Consider the following 22,494-nt stretch of genomic DNA (forward strand, 5'->3'; position numbering starts at 1 on the left):
TCTGAGATGAGGAGTACCCAAATTGCTTCCATGCTTAAATTCACATCGTTAAAAGTCTAATAACAGAGCTTTTGTTTAATTTCTTTAAATATTTTGAACAATTGGATATTAGTCCATGATTACTCTTCATTATTTTTTAAATGGATACTTGTAACATATATTGTATTTGCTCATTTTAAAAAAATGACGTTTTGATGACGTCGCATGGCGACATTTCAGTACATTTTGCTTTTTCAGTAAATACTTCATCTGTTGAAAGATACTGTGCACGTTTTGTGCATATCTAAATAGTTTACCTATGTTGAAAGATGTGCTTAGTATCAAATCATAAAAAAAACAAATTGTTTAGTCTCTAGAAAATCTTGTAAGATTTTCGCTGCTAGTTTTGCTAAATAGGTGCAATTTGGGTACTCGGTGCAATTTGGGTACCGTTACGTTATAGTTGAGATTCTGAAATTGTTTATTTTCTCACCTCTTATGTTATTGATTTTGTATTTTTTTGCATTGTGTCATAGATCAAATGTATTCGTTCAGTGTATAACTTGTTTGTTTACTAGTCTATTAATTTAGTGTAAGCCATTTCAAGTGATATTTTATACTGTGTCTTTCTATGTTGTGATGTTACACTAATGTTCACGGTAAGGATGAAGGTTGGTACCTATCTTTTAAAACGTTTAAAGCCGCTGAGATCGAGATTGAGATAGATCGAGAGTTGTCTCATTCGCACTCCTCCCACATCTTCTTACATATATATATACAAACTTAGACAAACAAGGTATTAAAGTATAACATTTTATTTTTTCAAATTATCTTTCTTGATGAAGGTCAATCCAACTGTCCAAATAAACTTTTTCTTTAGTTGGTAACTCAGGGGCTGTCAACTGTGGTCTTGAGGCATTGGATGTGTTTGAGGGTGGGATAACTTCTCACGGTAAACTAATATCCATATTTGAGTTGACTGCCAACATTATAGTCATACTTGTTCTAATGTTCACCCTTCGCTGCTTTAGGTCTCCGGGCTCTGTCCTGTGTATCATTTGTACCAGACAACAGTACATCAACGTCTTTTTCAAATTTTTCATAATATGTATTTATATCGCTGATTATCTCCTTTACCTTGGTCTCTTTTGTTTCTCCTCCTTTTCCCTGAATGTCTCGTACAAGATTCGGGTTTTCACTGGCGGAAGATAAGTCGTCGTTGTTGAACTCAACATTATCAAGAAGTGGTGTTGGATTTAGATCTATACAGGGCTTGTTCAATACCATTTGACATTTTATTTCTATCGTGGAGAGATGTATGCTCCGGCGTATTCTTATAATATGTGATATTACTGTCGAGTTACTTATTATTACACTTGATACAGAACGTGATCCTGGCTCACTGAAAGGTACAACTCTGTTCTTATTAAATATGTTTCTAAGTCTCTGAACAAACCTTATCAAAGCAATCTCTAAGTCTTTTCTTTGCTGCTTCCTGTCAGAATTGCATTTCTTTCCACAAGTAGCTCCCATTTTGATTCGTCAGTGTTTACGTCGTTAATCTCATGCACTGAATGCTGACGTCAACTACATTGTGACGTGACTATTAAGGATGCGCATGCTTGTTGAAGACTGGACAAAGTGCGATGGGAAAGTGAAAAGATTCTTAGACTAACTTAATAGTGTTTAATTGAAATAAACAATACATTTGTATGCCACATTTATATGAGCATTATGTTTTCTTGTCTGTGCGCCCATTCGTCCGTCCATACGTCCATTTGTCCAACTTCAGATTAAAGTTTTTGGTCTAGGTAGTTTTTGATGAAGTTGAAGTCCAATCTTAGTATATATCTCGTTTTTTTTCTTTCTTATTTTATATAGATAAGACCGTTGGTTTTCTCGTTTGAATGGTTTTACACTAGTAATTTTGGGCCCTTTATAGCTTGTTGTTCGGTGTGAGCTAAGGCTCTGTGTTGAAGGCCGTACATTGACCTATAATTGTTTACTTTTTTAAATTGTTATTTGGATAGAGAGTTGTCTCATTGGCACTCACACCGCATCTTCCTATATCTATGTACCCTATAACATGATCTTTCTAATGTTAATGCCAAATTAGAGCTTTTACCCCATTTTCACGATCCACTTAACTAGAATATGAATATGGTAGTGAGGACGGGGCATCCGTGTACTAGGGACATTTTCTTGTTTTTATAATATTATAATCATAATACAAAATCAATTTAGTTTAAAACTAAAGGGTCGAGCAGGGCCGATACTCCCGTCCATTAAAAAGGGACAAAATATATATAAAAAAACAAAAACAGAAAAATTTAGCAATTAAAACGAGTTTTTAATGTTAGCAACTTGATTAACAAATTGTGTAAAATTGTCTTTCAAGGGCAATAACTCCTAAAAGACATCAATTGACAAGTTTGGTCATAATAATTTTTTGTAGATTTTATTTTGCTGAGCTTTATTGCTCTTTACAGTTTGAACCTATCTAAGATGATATTTAAAATAATAACAAAACTGCAAAATTTCGTTTAATAACCCGACCAACTCCGTGGCAGCAACCCAATAATGGGTTGTTCTGAAAATTCCAGGGCTTATTGATTTTCACCTATTGAACAATTAAAACTGCAAAATTTCCAATGTACTTCAATATAACATTAAGACAGTCGCTTATTTACAGGGGAGGGGGACAAGTCTCCCTTATAGAGCTTCATATGTTAAATGCACAGAATTTTTCAATTATCACTTCAAACAGTCGCTTTCTATTCCCTCTCCCCTTTTTTTCAAAATCCTGAAATATAACCTTCAGGCAGAAGAACCGAAATATTTTAATAATATCTAGATCTTTCTGGTATTATGATATATTAGAATCAGAAACCCGGAAAACATATATTCCAAATTCTTCGCCAATGTAAACCTGTTCTAGCAAGTTGAATATGTTTTTGTGTTTGAATCTAGACACTGATTCTATTTTCGGCGTGTGATTTCCCGTTACAGATCTATTGTAAATATCGTTTGGAAATTATTAAGGAAGTAACAGATTCTACTAAATTAATTTAATAGTTACGTAATCTATACATAGTTATGTTTTAAAATTTTTAATTATAATTTACTATGTCAAGGGGATAACTATATATCAGCTAGAAGAAAAAAGGGGGGAGTTATCATAATGGAATCTATAAAGGGAATTGAGTGGTATTATAAATAAAACTCTGGAAAATAGACTCGATGACGAAGTTCGGAAAATTTCTTTGAATTATACTATATCTCAGTTTTAGCGTTTCTAATTCGTAAAGATATACACTGTTGCACCTCATTCATATATATGATGGTCTATAAAATGTTCATGTTCCATCGCGAGGACTGTGCACGTGGGACTGTGTGGAATGTATGAACATGTAACACTGTAAGACTAAGAACATAACTCGAACATGTCTAACGTATTTCTATGGAGAATGTTACTTGTTTTTCGTTAAAGAGTTAGAGCCACATATCATCAGATGGGTTCGTTGTTTTAAAAAGCCTTAAGCTAAATGTCTCACTCATGCAGGTATACGTCTTTTCTGTGGTGCCAGTCATACAAATACATCTCCTTAATTATTCCTTAATTATTCGTGTCCACTCGCATATCGTACCACTACGATGTGTATACCGATCGTTAACATGCTCTTGTGATAATTTCTGTACGCATTAAACCACCAATAATCATTAAATCAATTCATTTTTGTACAACATTCCACGAGGGTGTGAATGGGAGTTTACAGAATAGAGAAAAATGAACAAAAAATAAGGAATACGGAAATATTAGTTTGCTTAATCATAAAGAATAGAAATGATAAACGAAAAAGTATAAAGAATGGAGAATAATTGACAAAAGTATAAAAAGAGATTAATTATTACAAAGTATAAAAAAAAGAGAATAATAAGCAAAAAGTATAAAAAAAAAAGAGAAGAATTGTTAAAAAGTATTAAGAATAGAGAATAATAGGCAAAAAGTATATAAAAAAAAAGAATAATAGGCAAAAAGTATAAAGAATGGAGAAAATAAGTAAGAACATTAAAGGATACAGAAATGAAGGACACTGCATCCAGACCATCTTCCAAGATGTTTGATTCTGTCTTTCTGATCCTTATTCGTTAATATAAGTAAAGATATACTTACATTTAGCTGAATGGTCAACTTGTTTCGTTTTAACATGATCTGTTTACATTTCTTACAGCCAAACTTTATTTTTGGTAATAATATAAACGTCTTCACTAAAGTCAATGGTGGATTCCATGGCACTTCACATATTTCCCGAAATTTCATTTTTTGAAGTTTTATTTTCCACTTTTTATTATATCATATTGATATTTTATTATCTCTTGCTTCCAATATCTATATAAAACATTATTATACCCTACAAATATTTACAGGCAATCCGACAAACGTCCATCATCATCAGGTCTGTTTCGATTCGATTTTCTATTAACAAATGCTGTAACAATGATAATGCTCTTATGCCGAGATGGATAATGTGTGAGTCCTCCGTGGACAAAAACATAGTTGTCGCTTGACCAGGATTACGAGTCGGATGACCTTTTTATCAGATTTGTCGTATTTATGTAGCGTTGAATTTTAGGGTGGGTTGGGGGTTGGGGAGGGGGAGGGGGGGGGGGGGGCGGATAAAGCAACACATTTCTAACACAACTTTTATGAATCATTACAGTGTGTTTTATTAAAGCACCGTATTTAGCGAATGCTATATGCATTTTGTACTATTACGGAAAATTAAGGGGTCAGTGGGTAGTCTGTTAAAAACGGACATTTCCCCATGCATTTTTTTCAGGAGTAGGCAATAGTTAAAACCTTTCATCTTGATCTCTCCGCTTCGCATAATCAATAAAATTGATATGCAATTATTATATGTGTTAAAGTTATATTTTTATATGAAATGTTTGCTTCTGGCGGGAGAGTAAAAATAAAAGCATTAAACAATATCAAAATAAAACACTATTAAACACACAACAAAAAAACAAAAGAAACGCTTGAAGAGACAATGTTATTGCGACTCCCTATGCTTATTGTAGTTGAAAGAAGCATACGACAGAGAAAACAACTGATTTAAAACCAGTATTTCGGAAAAATTCGGATAGCTGACTACCTTGCTTATGAAGAAGAGAAATCACATGACTATGCAATTGTTTTCATATCAATATTAACTATATACAGACAGTCAAAAATAGTTATCTATAGACACAGTCAAAAGTAGTTATCTATATACAGACAGTCAAAAATAGTTGTCTATCTACAAACAGTCAAAAATAGTTATCTATATACAGACAGTCAAAAAAAGTTATCTATATACAAACAGTCAAAAATAGTTATATATATATAGAGAGTCAAAAATATTTATCTATATACAGACAGTCAAACATAGTTATCTATATACAAACAGTCAAAAATAGTTATATATATATATACACAGACAGTCAAAAATAGTTATCTATATACAAACAGTCAAAAATAGTTATATATATACAGACAGTCAAAAATAGTTATCTATAGACAAACAGTCAAAAATAGTTATCCATATACAGACAGTCAAAAATAGTTATCCATATACAAACAGTCAAAATAGTTATTAATTTACAAACAGTCAAACATAGTTATGAATAGACATTTTAAGTTTAGAATGACCACCAACAATATACGTTTGACTGTATAAAGAGAGCTTACTGACGCATGCATGCTGATGATACAAAGCGCTTTTTTCCTGTATGATATTAACTTGAAATTATTTCTGTTTTGTCTCTCTCTCAAACAAATGTATTCGCGTGGAGTATTTGCCACATTTAGCTGCACTACAATGCATATAGTTAATTGGTAACACACGTTTAGTTGGTGCTTCAAGATAATGTATTATTTGTATTGCATCATTTTACCCGTAACCTACTGTACTTTTCTCATGGGTTTGAACTAATTAAACTATAATTATTTGATTGAAGTGTATTTCAATTATCTATGTCATATTGTCCCAAAACATCATTTCAAGGAACAATATTTTGGGTTTCTAAAAGACTCGTTACAACGTCCGCAAGATACAGATTTTCCACTTTCGGCAGTAAGTCAGTCAAACAAACTGGTTTTCCACAAATTGACCAGTCTGGTAGAGTTCAAAAACTGAAATGATAATTTAAAATCAAAACACACAAAAATAAATCATTGTAATTTTTCCTTTATGAATTAATCGTTTCCGTTGATCGAGTGCAATAGTACCATTTACCACTTAAGGTTAAATTGATGAATATGATGATGCACACACTATATATATAAACAATCATATGAATCACTTCTATATTGGAATTTTAATTGATTTGTGTATAAAAGACACCAAGTACTTGTAAAACATGTTTGTGGTTTACTGATGCCGGATGAAGCGGTCGAAGCACTGGTAAGTATACCTCTTAAAAGAAGTTTTATTATTTTGTGAGCAAGGGACAGAAGGAAAGTTCAAGCACGCCAATTTTACCTGAAATTTTAATTCACTCGAGAGCAATTTTTAAAAAGCTCTCCATTTACAGTACTATTAACACATCTGCATATCTGTTTTGAGGTGCAAAATCTGAGTGCAAAATAACTGTGGTATATATTTATTAAACATGTGTTCATATTAAAAATCCAACAGATGGCTCAAAACGTAAAATTTTATGTTTTTTTGGTAAATTTTTAGTATTGATGAAAAAAGTAATAAGAATTACATGCTTAGTTAAAGCAGAAAAAAAACAAAAACAAAAACAAAAACAACAAAAAACCCAACAAAATTATGAAAATAAGGAACTGTCAATCAAATCAAAATTTGCATTCATAAAAAAATCCTAACAAGAACATTTTGAACAAATAACAAAAAATAATATACAAAATACGTAGTAGGGATATTCTTATCAAATGCAAGTAGGTTTTCTTTAAAACAAAACAATACGGTACCTCAAAAAAAAGAAGGAAATAAAATAGAATAAACGAAACCAAATCTAAAAATACAGCTGAGCCATGAACGCATGATACGCCCGACGTCTTATGTGGAAGTTTTATGCAATAATCATAAATAGTTTCTGAGAAAATTTTAAGCAATAACCATTTATTGTTTTTGAGACACCCTGTTTTTTTTGTTTTTTTTTACAAAAAACTAAATATCACTAAAATAAAATTTTTAATCAAACCAAAAAGTATCTAGATCTTTAGATTAATATAACAAAGTGTGTAAAGTTTCAAGCAATAATCATAAATTGTTTTTGAGATACTGCGTGACATGTAAAAAAAAAACATTCCCTTTTTTACAAAATACTCATTAACTCAAAAATAAAATTATGAGTCATCACCAAAAAGTATACAGATCTTTAGATTAATATAACAAAGAAGTGTGTAAAATTTTAAGCAATAATCATAAATCGTTTTTGAGATACGGCACGAAATGTAAAAAAAACCCTCCCCCTTTTTTTACGAAATACTCAATAACTCAAAAATGAAATTTTGAATCATCACCAAAAAGTATACAGATATTAAGATTAATATAACTAAGAAGTGTGTAAAGTTTTAAGCAATAATCAAGAATGGTTTTTGAGATACGGTGCGACATGTGAAAAAAAAACATACCCCTGTTTTAGTTACAAAGTGCCGTAACTCAAAAAGTTTAAATCTTAATTTCACCAAAAAGTATACAGATCATTTGTTCATTATAAGAAACAACTGTATTAAGTTTCATGAAATTTGGATAAGTCGTTCTCAAGTTACGGTGCGACATGTTTACGCCGGACAGACAGACAGACAGACAGACGGACGGACACCGGACATTTGTATACCATAATACGTCCCGTCAAAATTTTGACGGGCGTATAAAAAAAGCAACACTATTCAATACATAAATATATGGAATCTGAAATACTTATTCAATGTTTCAACTAACAATTTTAAATTATAGATTGGTGATAAGTTGTCGATCTACATCTTTCCAGCATTGGTGTGATCTAAACGTGGCTTTACAATCAAAAGAAAATGGCAGAGAACATCCGAAATTCACTGAATGACATGAACGAAAGTCATCGACCTGTCTCTAACAAAATATCTTCCAGCAGTGTAAACATAGTCAACGAATTATGCCCAAATAAAAAGCTCGAAAACAAAAACTTAAGTAAAAGCAGTTTAAATTCGTCCCAAGAACTTAAACAGAAAAACAATGTGCTTTCTTCCTCTCAGAACTGTGTATCTAGCGATAACATTCAGCTGTCAGATCCTATTGTAACAGCACATCAGAAAACTTTGGATTTAATGAAGAATGTAGGATTTTATATGTTTATTGTGATTCTTTGTGTCTGCATTTCATTCACTATATGTTATGTCATGAACAGGCCAAGAAATGAAACATCCGAAACTCATTCCGAACTTTGCGTTTTCAAGTTGAATCAAACAGAACTAAACTCGTTGCCGGATAATTCTTCATATATTCCATTTGTGGATGCGAAATGTGATAGTTTATCTTACAATACACGAGGACAGAAGTTCGATGTTCAAATGTCCGGTAGCTTTGAACTCTCGTTGTCAGTTGCTTTACAATTAAACAATTCTATTGGACGGAGTGCTCTGGTGTGTATAAACTATAATCGTAGCAACAACAAGAAAAGAAATGTGTGTAGCAGGGCTCAATTTCCTTCCAATGATTCAAATTCTGCATTTATAAATTTGGGTTTACCAGACGGAGCAAAATTGAATGCAGGTGATGAATTTCGTGTGAAAATATTGAGCATACCAAATGTTTATATTCAGGATAACTTGACCAGGTTGGTCGTCAGATATTACAAGCAATAAATCATATCTGCTCGACATGATTGTCTATGCGACATGTGCGATGCAAAGAGTATTTATTCATATGTGTAAACAGAAATATTGAAATGGATTCGTATTTATACATACATGTGTGAAAGTGTATGTGTCCGTGAGGGTGTGTGTATGTATACGTGTGTGTGTGTGAGAGAGAGAATAATTGAAATAGATATGTGAAATACCAACGGCTATGATGTTTTATTTGTAAAATACTACAAATACACTTAAAGACTCCTTACCACTTCCATTAAAAAAAACATTTGTCCTAAATAATATGTTAGCATGCACTTATTTACTGGATTTACATTGGAATTGTCTTCATATGATCAAAGTCAGTAAAAAGTGTTTTATCATTCAGAAAGAAACTGATATATATTTTAATACAATGTATGGTTATTCTCTTTGTATGTTTCCAAATGATTTTTTGGGGGTTTACCAACATTTTTCAATATTTAAAGCGGAAGAACGTAAAATATCCGCGAACTTATATTCTGTATCGACGTCATGGGTAACGACAGTTTGAACCCCCCCTCCCCCCTCTCCTGTTTCTCCATTCCGCCTACTAAATTTATTCTTGCTTGTACCTTTAAAGAAGTAGAACACAGGCACTTGTCTAAGAATTTGTTTTCCTGTATACCAACAGGCACTTGTCTCATAATATAAAGGTGTATAGAGAAACAAATACTTAGACAATTGCCTGTGAAGGAGAAGATGATATATTCCGTCCGCTATATTTAGGGGGGGATCTACAGAAACGTATTGTAGCCGTCATTAACAGGGCTATACTATACGGTCAATGCAGTTTGAGTGCATCCGAATAGCACAGTTGTATTATTAGCAATAAATTTCGGGGAAACGAGTCAGCTCGAACGATACAGAAAGAGCGGGAAAGTTTAAGTATTCAACATTCAAATCAACGCACAAGGTTTAGTCCACTGCTAGTTATTCTTATTATTTGATTTAGGCGTTTAGAACTTTGGCGACCCCACAGTTTAAATGTCTTTAACAAGTACGAAATAACGAGTGGGCCGTTACATGTATACGAACGATCACCTAATCCGATCCAGTCAATTGAAATCCTGAGCGCGCCAAGAAATGGTCTTGTCCACGTTGTTATGAAAATAATTCGTCTTTTGCAGACAATTTGGTAAAAAGTAAATTCATTCGCCAAGAAGTTTGCAAACAACTGAAATGTATACACTGAGGCATAAGAGCTTTATTTTTTTTCGATTCCAATGAAATGATATAATAAGGGTCACCGAAATCGCTTTTGGTCTTCGCTGTCTACGCACATTTAAAACATTTACAAATCTGTTGTAATGCAACTTTTTGATTAAATATATGTCAGGAAGTATGAATTCTTCGTATTTCCGGTTCCATGCATATTTATGTACAGTTCAATAAGTTTGAATGGGTATAACAAATTCCCTACAGGTCCGAAATAGTTCCCAATTACATATTCATCAATTGTTGGGTGGCCAAATTTTTAAAAGTTTCTGTTAATTCACAGTGTTTTTAGATTCTTTGAGATTATGAGATTGTCTTGCTGTACAGAGTGAAATCTAGAAAACAGAGTTTTACCTCTAGATGTCCTATGATTAAATTGATTAACTATTTTGTGCGGTTGCTGTCTATTTGACGTATTCCCTAATCTTCTTCCTTTTTTATTTTAAAGAATTCAACTTTAATATCCTATATATTTTTCATTTCCATTCTTTTTCAATTCTTCATTTATGAAAAGACTATCGCTCTGACATTGGGGATAATAATATTTCCATTTATATTTGTAGACTAAATCGAAGAAAGTTTGTGTTGTTGCTTATTTACGTGTTGCATGTCATTGAAGATAGTCATGAATAATTGTGTCTTCTGGTAGTTGAGGAAGCATCCATTCATGATGTTTTGGGGTATTTTTTTATTAAAAAAAAGCGGTCATTGCAATAACTAAAACATTTTTATTTTCACATGCAATGATATATTTTTCGATACAAAAACAGATTTTTTATTTTCATAACTTCAACGCAATTTATATCATTACAATTTGTTTTCAATGTGCAAATCTGTCCACCTTTAAATTTTTCTTAGAATTTATTTCATTTATTTGTTATTATTAGTGAAATAATTAACATTTTCAGATACACCTTTATTTTTACTATTGAATTTGTTGTATTTGTTCCAATTTATTACCATGATCATTTTTAGAAAGTATTAATAATATAAATCAAGTGAAAAAAAAACCAGGTTCCTTTATAAAACAGACTTAGCTCAGGACAGGGGACTCTAAGTTAGCTTTACTTGTATATATATATATATGTGTGTGTGTGTTCAACTTGGTTATTTTATTGATGTTGTTACTTTTGTTTATGTCACAAGTATAATGTTACTTATATGACAAATAAAGATTAATATTAATTAGTTGTCTTTATTTTAACTCGTGTATAATTAAAACCGATGCTTTCCTGGAACTCCTGTATTTAAAAAAAACTTTTGAAATTTTTTAAAAACTAACGATTTTCTTATCCCAGGAATAGATTACCTAGTCGTATTTTGGCACAACTTTTGGGAATTTTGGATCCTCAATGCTCTTCAACTTCGTACTTGTTCGGCTTTATAAAAGTTTTGATATAAGCGTCAATGATGAGTCTTATGTAGACTGGCGTACTAAATTATAATCCTGGTATCTTTGATAACTATTAGATATATATAATTTTAAGATACAATTTTCACTACGAAAACATCTATACAAATTTTGTTGGCATTCGACAAATATGGTTCTTAATTTCTACTTTACTCTTAAAATTTAAATACTCATAATTCTGTTTGTTCTTAAGTGGATCCTCTGCCCTACAAGGGCAGTTAGTAAATAAGTAAGTAGGTTTAATGGATTTCAAAAGTCTTGCTACTTAGGTTAATTAAATCTCTTCATAAGAGTGCATCATAGGCTTCAACTTCAGCACATGTTGGATATATTATCAAAATACGATGATTTAGTGCATTTTTCGGACATATAAGCTTGAAGAAGCCCTTGGCCGCAACATAGGATCCAATCTTTTCTGTGTGTGTCAACCAACAGTTGCCAATGACGATATTGAATCCCTACATATAAAACTTTCTGGATCAGTGTTGGGTGGCGCCAAAAGTTAATTATACATTAAACTGAACATTACTTAGAGGTTTTAAGTAATTTGTGGTAAATTAAACTGAACATTACTTAGAGGTTTTAAGTAATTTGTGGTAACGAATTCCCTGTCAGGTGCGGTTCAAGGATTTTGAAAACAGAGGAGAGGGCACTGGCAAGCAAATCTTTGGATTGATACTTGTAAAAAACAGTCTATACATGTATTACATATGAATCTCCATAAGGGGGTTGTTCCCCTGCACCCTTAAATCTACTTTTTAATGGTATATGTTTATTGAAACATATAATTCACTAGATGTTAGATAGACTCCGTAAGATAGAATCAAGGCATATATATATTCATGGTATCCCTTTTTTGTCATGTGGGAAATAGAATATACGTAGAAACTGATAATGAAAGAATTTTGTAAATAAACAAAATATACAATTAATGTGCTAATTTCGAAATTGACTATCACTCATGTAAAAACGATTTGAATTATTTCTTTTTAAAAGACACTATAAGACTAAGTGCATAGAATGCTTAAAATAAATTCGACCAGATGCTCCGCATGGCGCAGCTTTATACGACCGCAGAGGTAGAACCTTGAACGGTTGGGGCAAGTATAGACACAACATTTAAGCTTGATAGAGCTCTGAATTTGGATTGTGATTAAATAGTTGACATAACATAGGTTTCTGACACAGAATGAATGTGGTATAAGAACTTAAATTTAAAACTTAAAACTTTTAAACTGGACATTTACCAATATCCAAAATCTAAATACATGGTTAGATTTAGCATATCATAGAACTCCAAGAATTCAATTTTTGATAAAATCAAATAATTTTCAATTTGAGACCCTTTAGACCTCAATTTGGACCAATTTAATAACCGAGCCCAAATATTAAAAATCTAAATACATGGTTAGATTCAGCATATTGAAGAACCCCATATATTCAATTTTTGTTGAAATCAAACAAAGTTTAATTTTGGACCCCGATTTAGACCAACTAGAAAACTGGGCCCATAATCAAAAATCTAAGTACCTGATTAAATTCAGTATATCAAACAACCCCAAGAATTAAATTTTTGTTAAAATCAAACTAAGTTTAATTTTGGACCCTTTGGACCTTAATGTCGACCAATTTGAAAACAGGATCAACCAGATGCTCCGCAGGGCGCAGCTTTATACGACCGCAGAGGTTGAACCCTGAACGGTGGGGGCAATTATGGACACAACATTCAAGCTGGATTCAGCTCTAAATTTGGATTGTGATTAAATAGTTGACACAGCATAGGTTTCTGACACAGAATGAATGTGGTCTAATGAACTTAAAATATTTGTGCAATTCACTATGCTGTTGAATATTAATCCTCTCCAAAAAAATGTTTGAAGAAATTTTCTTTTTATTTATGAAATCTGAAATAAGAAAAATTTAACCCCCACCCCCATTTGTTTTCACATCCCCCTTTCCCTTTTTCCAAAACTGATCTCAATTCAAATTTCTAATGGAGTTTGCAACAATAACTACTCATTTAAATACATCATAAAATATTAAAATGTAAAATAAAGTGCTTGTTATCACTGAATGGTAAAGATTGTTTTAATTTATCAGTTGGTAGAAAAAGTGAATATACATTGTATATTGTATAAAACAATGATTTAAGTTGATTCAACTACTATTCTGGACAAAGAAAGATAACTCCAATTGAAATATTAATTATATATCTGTATTGTATAAAACAAAGATTTAAGTTAATTCAACTACTATTCTGGACAAAGAAAGATAACTCCAATTGAAATTGCAATTAGATATTTCTTGCTATTGCGCAATATTGAGTAATTGAAAATATTTGCTATTGCACAATACTGTGCAATTGAAAATTTCTTGCTATTGCGAAATACTGTGCAATTGAAAATTTCTTGCTATTGCACAATACTGTGCAATTGAAGATTTCTTGCTATTGGTGAATACTGTGCAATTGAAAATTTCTTGCTATTGCACAAAACTTAATATAATAATTTACGATCCTGATTTGAACCAACTTGAAAATTGAGCCCATAATCAAAAATCTAAGTACATGTTTAGATTCAGCATATCAAAAAAGCCCAAGAATTCAATTTTTGTTAAAATCAAACTTAGTTTAATTTTGGACCCTTTGGACTTTTATGTAGACCAATTTGATAACGGGACCAAAAATTAAGAATCTACATACACAGTTAGATTTGGCATATCAAAGAACCCCAATTATTCAATTTTTGATGAAATCGAACAAAATTTAATTTTGGACCCCGATTTGGACCAACTTGAAAACTGGGTCAATAATAAAAAATCTGAGTACATTTTTAGATTCAGCATATCAAAGAACCCCAAGGATTAAATTTTTGTTAAAATCAAACTAAGTTTAATTTTGGACCCTTTGAACCTTAATGTAGACCAATTTGAAAACGGGACCAAAAATTAAGAATCTACATACACAGTTAGACTCGGTATATCAAAGAAAAACCCAATTATTCAATTTTTGAAGAAATCAAACAAAGTTCAATTTTGGACCCTTTGGGCCCCTTATTCCTAAACTGTTGGGACCAAAACTCCCAAAATCAAACCCAACCTTCCCTTTACGGACATAAACATTGTGTTTAAATTTCATAGATTTCTATTTACTCATACTAAAGTTATTGTGCGAAAACCAAGAATAATGCTTATTTGGGCCCTTTTTTGGCCCCTAATTCCTAAACTGTAGGAACCAAAACTCCCAAAATCAATTTCAACCTTCCTTTTGTGGTCATAAACCTTGTGTCAAAATTTCATAGATTTCTATTTACTTAAACTAAAGTTATAGTGCGAAAACCAAGAAAATGCTTCTTTGGGCCCTTTTTGGCCCCTAATTCCTAAAATGTTGGGACCAAAACTCCCAAAATCAATCCCAACCTTTCTTTTGTGGTCATAAACCTTGTGTTAAAATTTCATTGATTTCTATTCACTTTTACTAAAGTTAGAGTGCGAAAACTAAAAGTATTCGGACGACAACGACGACGACGACGCCAACGTGCTAGCAATATACGACGAAAAATTAAAATTTTTGCGGTCGTATAAAAATTAAAACTCTAAATACGCGGTTAGATTTGGCATATCAAAGAACCCCAATAATTAATTTTTTGATAAAATCAAACAAAGTTTAATTTTGGACCCTTTTGGCCCTTAATTCCTAAACTGTTTGGACCAAAACTCCCGAAATCAATCCCAACCTTCCTTTTCTGGTCATAAACCTTGTCTTTAAATTTCATAGATTTCTATTTACTTATACTTGTTATATTGCGAAAACCAAATGTATTCGGACGACGACAACGGCGCCAACGTCATACCAATATACGACCAAAAATTTTTTCAATTTTTGCGGTCGTATAAAAATATATACTAGTTAATCAAATTATATTATATACAAGTATAGTTTTTTTTTTTTATTTCTTAATGGTTGTAAGTTGGTAAAAAAGAGGTCAAAGATTTCAAAAAGACATTCAAAAAACATAATTCAAAGAAAATGGAAAACACCACGGCTAAACACCCAAAAAAAACGACGAAAAAACGAAACAATTATCATGATGTAAATGGAAAACCGCCAGATGACAAAATGTTCTAACTCTGTGACCTGACACATATATTTTTCAAATGTTAGACATAAGAATAACATCTCTGTTTTCCTCGTTTATAAAAAAAATAATGTTTGTTTCCAGGACACTTAGTATCGTTTTCAACTTAAAAAAAAAACACTTTTAGTAGGATCTATCGACGAATGATTCAAATGACTATGACTACACCTCCCCTGAGATAAATAACATAAAAGATCGAAAGGTAAAATATCAGAACCCAGAAATCCATATCTAACAATCGGATTTAGAAGTTCCTATGAGAAACACAAGATTGTATATAGACCGATAAATGGAAATTACGTCATCAAAATTATCTATATCCCTTTATTGGGTCACATATAAGCATTGTATAACAAAAATATATATTTCAGGAAATACACATGGTGATTTTTTTAGTTTATATTTTCCTTGTGTGTGACACATCATAATTGCTGGTGCTACAAGTTAACATTACACCTACTCCTTTGTCATATTACTCACTGTAAAAAAAATTGTAAAAAATATTCATTTATATATTTCCTTACTCCTACTCTCTTCAAAATACAGACAAAAGGAGGGATTGAAATACAAAGTACTTTCTTTACGTAATTTGATAAACGAGATGACGAATTTAAAATTTGTGAAAGTAACTAATTCTATAGAAGATAAAAAAAAAAAGAAGATGTGATTTGAATGTCAATGCGACAACTATCAACGTGAAACCAAAATGTTGTGCAATAAATGCCTAATGGACAAATAATGTGTAACAATTAAATTGTATAGTTTAACCTTATAACCAATCAAAGATACGCTACCAGTGACAAGTATTAGTCTTATTTAGTAATAAAACCTCAGTATAGTACACTTATGTGGCTAATAGCAACACACTACCATTTAACTACTGTGCAGGTTTCTTGTTTTAGAAAGGTCATACAATTATCGTGTCTTCGATACAACCTAACAAAGAATCAAATAATGCATTTATTGCCTTTTTGTAAATATTTTAAATCTTACCAAGGATAAGGTACTTAAAAAAGTCTGTGCTGGCTCTTGACAGGAAATGAACTATTGATAAATCTAATTAGCCCCTAGATTTAAAGATATACGGGAAAAGGCTCACTTACTACTTACTCTTGGAAAAAATTCGACTCCTAGAAAATGTCTCTAAACAAGAGGCTGTCACAACGACAGCAAACCGGATTTATTTATATTTATTTGTGGCCTGGCAATATAACAAGAACCATTACTAAAGAATGGTGAAAGTGAAAATCGTCAATATCAAATTTGACCTCCATTTTGTCATCAGTATCAACATATTAAAATTTGAAAAGCTAAGATTGAATGGTTCATGAGTAAATGCAACAACGTGAATGGAAAATATATTTATGTGCGGTTCGCGTATGATTTTTGAAGTATGTAATTTACTCTATTGTGTTTTCACAATAGTAGTAAACCGGTTTTGGCGGTCAGTATATAATGAAAGTTTGCACGAGATTTAATTATCGAGGTTTGGGCAGTGACCATTATCGTACGTTTCCTTTGTATTGAAGTTTAATTTCGTAATGTCTGATACCGAGCCTGATAGACTACTTGATATGGAAGATGTAGAGATGCCGGGTCAAGCTGCTTCTGATGAAATTACCAATGCTGATTTGTTGTCGTTGATGAAAACCTATTTTACCAGAAAGTTGACGGGAATTGAGCGAAATTTTGCAGATACCACCCATGATCTTGCACGAAAGGTACAGAAATCTGAGAGTTCCTTCAAGTTCAAGGGTAACAAAGTGCAGTTTGACTTAAATTCTGATTTGTTAGATAATATTGATATTGCCGTAGACTGTATAGAGCACCGGAGATATGAGAAGGCCGTTAAAGTGTTGAAAGAATCTGGTCAATCTTTGAAGAAAAGGAATAAGCTGATTCGTATAGCTGATAAATCTGAAGGTGGGTGGAAAACTGTGGACGAGTATTTGTCGGATGACGTGGCTAGTGATTCAGAGGATGAGAAGCGCATTCGGGCGGCTGATGGCAGAGCAGTGAAGAAATTGAAAACCGTGAAGCAGGATAAGCGTCAAAACATAAAGAAAAGACCCGCGGAATCTGCTGGTGGTCCGTCTAGTATTGCTCACAATGGTAATAATGGTGGTTTTTCACAGCAACAGCCCTTTCTTGTTGCGGGGGCCGCCGCCCCCATCACATCTCGTCGGAACAGAGCTAGGGACATCTGTTACAACTGTGGTCTGTATGGACATTGGGCAAAAGATTGAAAAAAAGGGGAAACTCAGCAGCTTCCAGAGGAGCACCAAACTGAGAGATCTCCAGATATTCTTAAGGTACAGAATGTAGACAATTTTGACTCTTTTTATGATTATGAATCTGGTACCTCTTGTATAAACGTTAAAAATAGACTGAGAAATTCTTTAGATTTTTGGAAAAATATTCATGCTTCAAAGTTTATTTTAGATTTAATTGAGAATGGTTATAAAATACCTTTAATTAACGAACCAGAAAGCGTTTTGTTAAGAAACAATAAATCTGCTTTAGAACATAAAGATTTTGTAGAAAAGGCAGTTCAGGAATTAATTGATGCTAGCTTGATAAAAGAAGTATCGAACAGACCGCATGTTGTTAATCCGTTAACTGTATCGATTAATTCATCAGGTAAAGGTCGTTTAATTTTAGACTTGAGACACGTAAATAAACAAGTTGTTTACAGTAAGATTAAGTTTGAGGACTGGAAAACTGCCAGTCAGTTTTTGACAAGCGATTGTTATGGATTTGCTTTTGATTTAAAAGCAGGATATCATCACATAAACATTTTCCCCAATCATCAGAAATATTTGGGGTTTTCTTGGAAGTTTGGTGAAACGGTAAAATATTTTGTTTTTACAGTTTTACCGTTTGGACTCTGTTCAGCGGGGTACGTATTCACTAAAGTTGTAAGACCTTTAATTGCTCACTGGCGCAAAGACGGTATCAAAATTACAGTGTATTTAGATGATGGTTTATGTTTAGCGGAGACTGAGAAGCTATGTTGTGAACAGTCTGTGAGGGTAAAAAACGATTTGATATTGTCAGGTTTTGTTCCAAACAAAGAAAAGTGTATATGGACACCTGTTCAGACTTTACTTTGGCTTGGTTTCACTTGGAATTTGAAAAGTTCTTTGATGGAGTTGCCGTTAATTAAAATAGAAAATTTTGTCAATTTGATTGATGTAATTCTGTCTAAAGCTTTTAAAGTTAAAATTAGGTTATTAGCTAAATTATGTGGAAAAATAATTTCCTTTTCACCAGCTATTGGAAATGTTACTCAAATTATGACAAGGTGTACTTTTTCTGTTATAAATTTAAGACAAGACTGGGATCAGTACGTTGATTTGAGACAGCACTCAGACAGTATTCAAGAAATTATGTTTTGGAAGCAAAACATTCACTGTTTGAAGCCAGTACCGTTATTACGGAATAATTCTGAATTCAATGTTTTCACTGATGCTAGTGATATAGGTGCAGGAGGTTATTTGCAAGGTACTGATTATATTGCACACAGACAGTGGTCTGTGACAGAGGCAACAAAAAGCTCCACTTGGAGAGAAATCAAAGCAATTGAATTAGCATTAGATAGTTTTGCGAAAGTATTAGAACACAGTTCAGTTACTTTTTTCACAGATAATCAAAATGCTGTTAGTATTATTAAGAAAGGAAGTAAATTACCACACTTGCAATGTTTAGCTTTATCAATTTTTAATACTTGTGTGTCGTGCAATATTTCATTATATGCACAGTGGATTCCTAGAGAGGAAAACGAAAAGGCTGATGCTTTGAGTAGAATTATTGACATTGATGATTGGGGCATATCTTTTGAATTTTTCGATTTTTTGAATAGCATCTGGGGACCATTCACTGTTGATAGGTTTGCTAACATGCATAATACAAAGCTGACTAGGTTTAATTCGAAATATTGGAATCCTGCAACATCAGCGATAGATGCATTCACTTGCAACTGGCATGGCGAGAACAATTGGTTAGTTCCGCCAATTGGTCTAGTTAGTAACTGTATTAACCATCTAGTTTCTTGTAGAGCAGAGGGTACACTTGTTGTCCCTAAATGGCAGTCTGCTGCATTTTGGCCTTTGATTTTTAAACAGAACTCAGAATACGCTTGTTATGTTGTTGATGTTTTAGAATTTCATGAAACGGAAAGAATTTTTGTTGCTGGTAACAATTTAAACTCTTTGTTTGCTAATGGCAAATTTCACGGGAAAATATTAGCTGTACGTTTAAATGCTTCGGTTGTGTAATATGTATATTTATTTTACAGATTTGTATTACCACTGGGTATTGCATTTTGCTATGGTGTGACTGTGTACACGCATTGGACTGCCTTTTGTGGTCACTGGACCCTCATCTTATTGGTCGCTGGACTATTGTTATAGATTGCATTGTTTAACCAAGTCACTGGACTAGTATGGATATAGTTTCAAGGTACTGTATTTTATATTTATAACTTTATTTTGTATATATATATTTTATAGACAATATTTTCTGTTGGATTTTGGTCACAGAACGAGCAGATTAAACATCCTGAACTTAAATCATTGTTTAATAGTTTATCTTCAACCATTATTGATGCTCGTGCAAAATCTACAGTAGAAAAATATGCTGGATATTTCAAAAGATTCGTTAAATGGACTGAAAAATACTCTGAAATTAAATGTGTATTACCCTGTCAAGAATTGTATGTAGGTCTATATTTACAAAATTTAATTCAATCAGCTAATCATTATAGCGTTATAGAATCCGCTTTTTATGGAATTAAATGGGCACATAATCTTGCTGGGGTAGCTAATCCATGTGATTCTGAAATGGTTAGATTGATCGTAGAAGCATCAAGAAGAAAATTGAACAGACCTATAGAGAAAAAGAGTCCAGTTACTTCTGATATTATGATCAAATTGTTTTTGAAGTACAATTCAATTGGTCGTTCTCTTAAAGATTTACGCCTATTAACAATGTGCGCACTATCTTATACCGGATTTTTAAGGTATCAAGAACTTTGTAGTATAAAAGCAAAGCACATTTCAGTTTGTAATCAATATATAGACATTTTTATTGAGAAGAGTAAAACAGACTGTTACAGGAAAGGCAGACATGTTTTGATTTCAAAGCTTGACACTCCACAATGTCCATGTACAATTTTAGACTGTTATTTAAAAGAAGCAAATATTGATTTGTCTTCAGATATGTATATATTTAGACCTTTGTCATTTTTGAAGAAATCAAAGAATTTTGTTCTAAGGAAGAAAAACGATAGTTTGTCGTATACCAGAGCGAGAGAATTAATTAAATGCGCATTATCAGAGATTGGTTGTAACTCTAAAGATTTTGGTTTGCATAGTTTTAGATCGGGTGGTGCAACAGCTGCCGCTCAAAACAATATTTCAGATAGGTTATTCAAAATACATGGTCGGTGGAAATCCGACCAAGCTAAAGATGGCTATGTATTAGAAAGTTTACAGAAGCGATTGTCAGTATCTCAAAATCTTGGTATATAATATGTACTTAACATCAAGTTTGCTTTCTTTGTGCGTCGAGATGGTCATTGCGCCTAACAGTACCTAAATATGTATTTAGTTTTCTATGATGCCTTTATCGTATAAAGGTACATATCTGAATGTGCTCAGATATGTATGCTTTACAAAAATCTAGAGAGATTTAGCACATAAATACTTCGTTTGAACAGCGTGAATTTAGAACATAAATATATTTATGTGCGGTTCGCGTATGATTTTTGAAGTATGTAATTTACTCTATTGTGTTTTCACAATAGTAGTAAACCGGTTTTGGCGGTCAGTATATGATGAAAGTTTGCACGAGATTTAATTATCGAGGTTTGGGCAGTGACCATTATCGTACGTTTCCTTTGTATTGAAGTTTAATTTTCATTAAGAAATCTGTTTTTTAATGTATTGAAGTTGTATGTAAAGAATTAATGTGTTTTGTATATATTTTGTAGATGTTTGATAGCTGTCTTTTACCGGTATTGTTGATTGTGTGATGTTTATAAACCGGGATTTGTTTTCATAGATGCATGGTTGCCGTATTCAAAACATGAACTGTTAATGGTGTTTGATATTAGAAATATTGTGATCTCTGGATCTATATTTATTAAAATTGAGATGGTCATTGCGCCTAACAGTACCTAAATATGTATTTAGTTTTCTATGATGCCTTTATCGTATAAAGGTACATTTCTGAATGTGCTCAGATATGTATGCTTTACAAAAATCTAGAGAGATTTAGCACATAAATACTTTATGTTCGTTTGAACAGCGTGAATTTAGAACATAATGCCATTTTACAATCTTTCAAGAACCAAAACTCCTGAACGGTAAAAGTCAAAATCGTCATTATTGAACTTGACCTCTATTTTGTCATCAGTAACAACATATTAAAATTTGGGAAGCTTTGGTAGAACAGTTCATGAGTAAATGCACGGACACGACTGGAAACTCCATTTTTCAATCTTTCAAGAACCATAACTCCTGAACGGTAAAAGTCAAAATCGTCATTATTGAACTTGACCTCCACTTTGTCATCAGTAACAACATATTAAAATTTGGGAAGCTTTGGTAGAACAGTTCATGTGTAAATGCACGGACACGACTGGAAACTCCATTTTTCAATCTTTCAAGAACCATAACTCCTGAACGGTAAAAGTCAAAATCGTCATTATTGAACTTGACCTCCACTTTGTCATCAGTAACAACATATTAAAATTTGGGAAGCTTTGGTAGAACAGTTCATGTGTAAATGCACGGACACGACTGGAAACTCCATTTTTCAATCTTTCAAGAACCATAACTCCTGAACGGTAAAAGTCAAAATCGTCATTA

At 32.4% G+C, this 22,494-nt stretch overlaps 2 protein-coding genes and 1 long non-coding RNA gene across 3 annotated transcripts; all 3 read left to right on the forward strand.

The window, feature by feature from the left end:
* Positions 1–6,332: 6,332 nt before the first annotated feature.
* On the forward strand, positions 6,333–11,264 carry LOC139491625 (uncharacterized). Its single transcript, XR_011656596.1, has 2 exons — positions 6,333–6,425; positions 7,950–11,264. It is a non-coding gene; the product is annotated as an uncharacterized lncRNA (long non-coding RNA).
* Positions 11,265–16,973: 5,709 nt separating this feature from the next.
* On the forward strand, positions 16,974–21,805 carry LOC139491626 (uncharacterized). Its single transcript, XM_071279407.1, has 3 exons — positions 16,974–17,934; positions 19,920–20,083; positions 21,615–21,805. The coding sequence occupies exon 1, from the start codon at positions 17,164–17,166 to the stop codon at positions 17,866–17,868; it is 705 nt and encodes a 234-aa protein (XP_071135508.1). The 5' UTR covers positions 16,974–17,163; the 3' UTR covers positions 17,869–17,934; positions 19,920–20,083; positions 21,615–21,805.
* On the forward strand, positions 18,919–21,153 carry LOC139492885 (uncharacterized). The gene is made up of 2 exons (XM_071281037.1): positions 18,919–19,872; positions 20,134–21,153. The coding sequence occupies exons 1-2, from the start codon at positions 18,919–18,921 to the stop codon at positions 21,151–21,153; spliced, it is 1,974 nt and encodes a 657-aa protein (XP_071137138.1).
* Positions 21,806–22,494: the final 689 nt, after the last annotated feature.

The sequence above is a fragment of the Mytilus edulis genome, chromosome 10 (assembly GCF_963676685.1).
Source record: "Mytilus edulis chromosome 10, xbMytEdul2.2, whole genome shotgun sequence".
Classification (NCBI taxonomy): domain Eukaryota; kingdom Metazoa; phylum Mollusca; class Bivalvia; order Mytilida; family Mytilidae; genus Mytilus; species Mytilus edulis.

What these genes read in the sequence shown, in the direction of transcription:
- LOC139492885 (XM_071281037.1), top strand. Translation starts at nt 18,919, where the DNA reads ATGACAAGGTGTACTTTTTCTGTTATAAATTTAAGACAAGACTGGGAT. An exon ending in TTCACGGGAAAATATTAGCT is followed by an intron (nt 19,873 to 20,133) that starts GTACGTTTAAAT and finishes TATATTTTATAG; the next exon opens with ACAATATTTTCTGTTGGATT.
- LOC139491626 (XM_071279407.1), top strand. Translation starts at nt 17,164, where the DNA reads ATGTCTGATACCGAGCCTGATAGACTACTTGATATGGAAGATGTAGAG.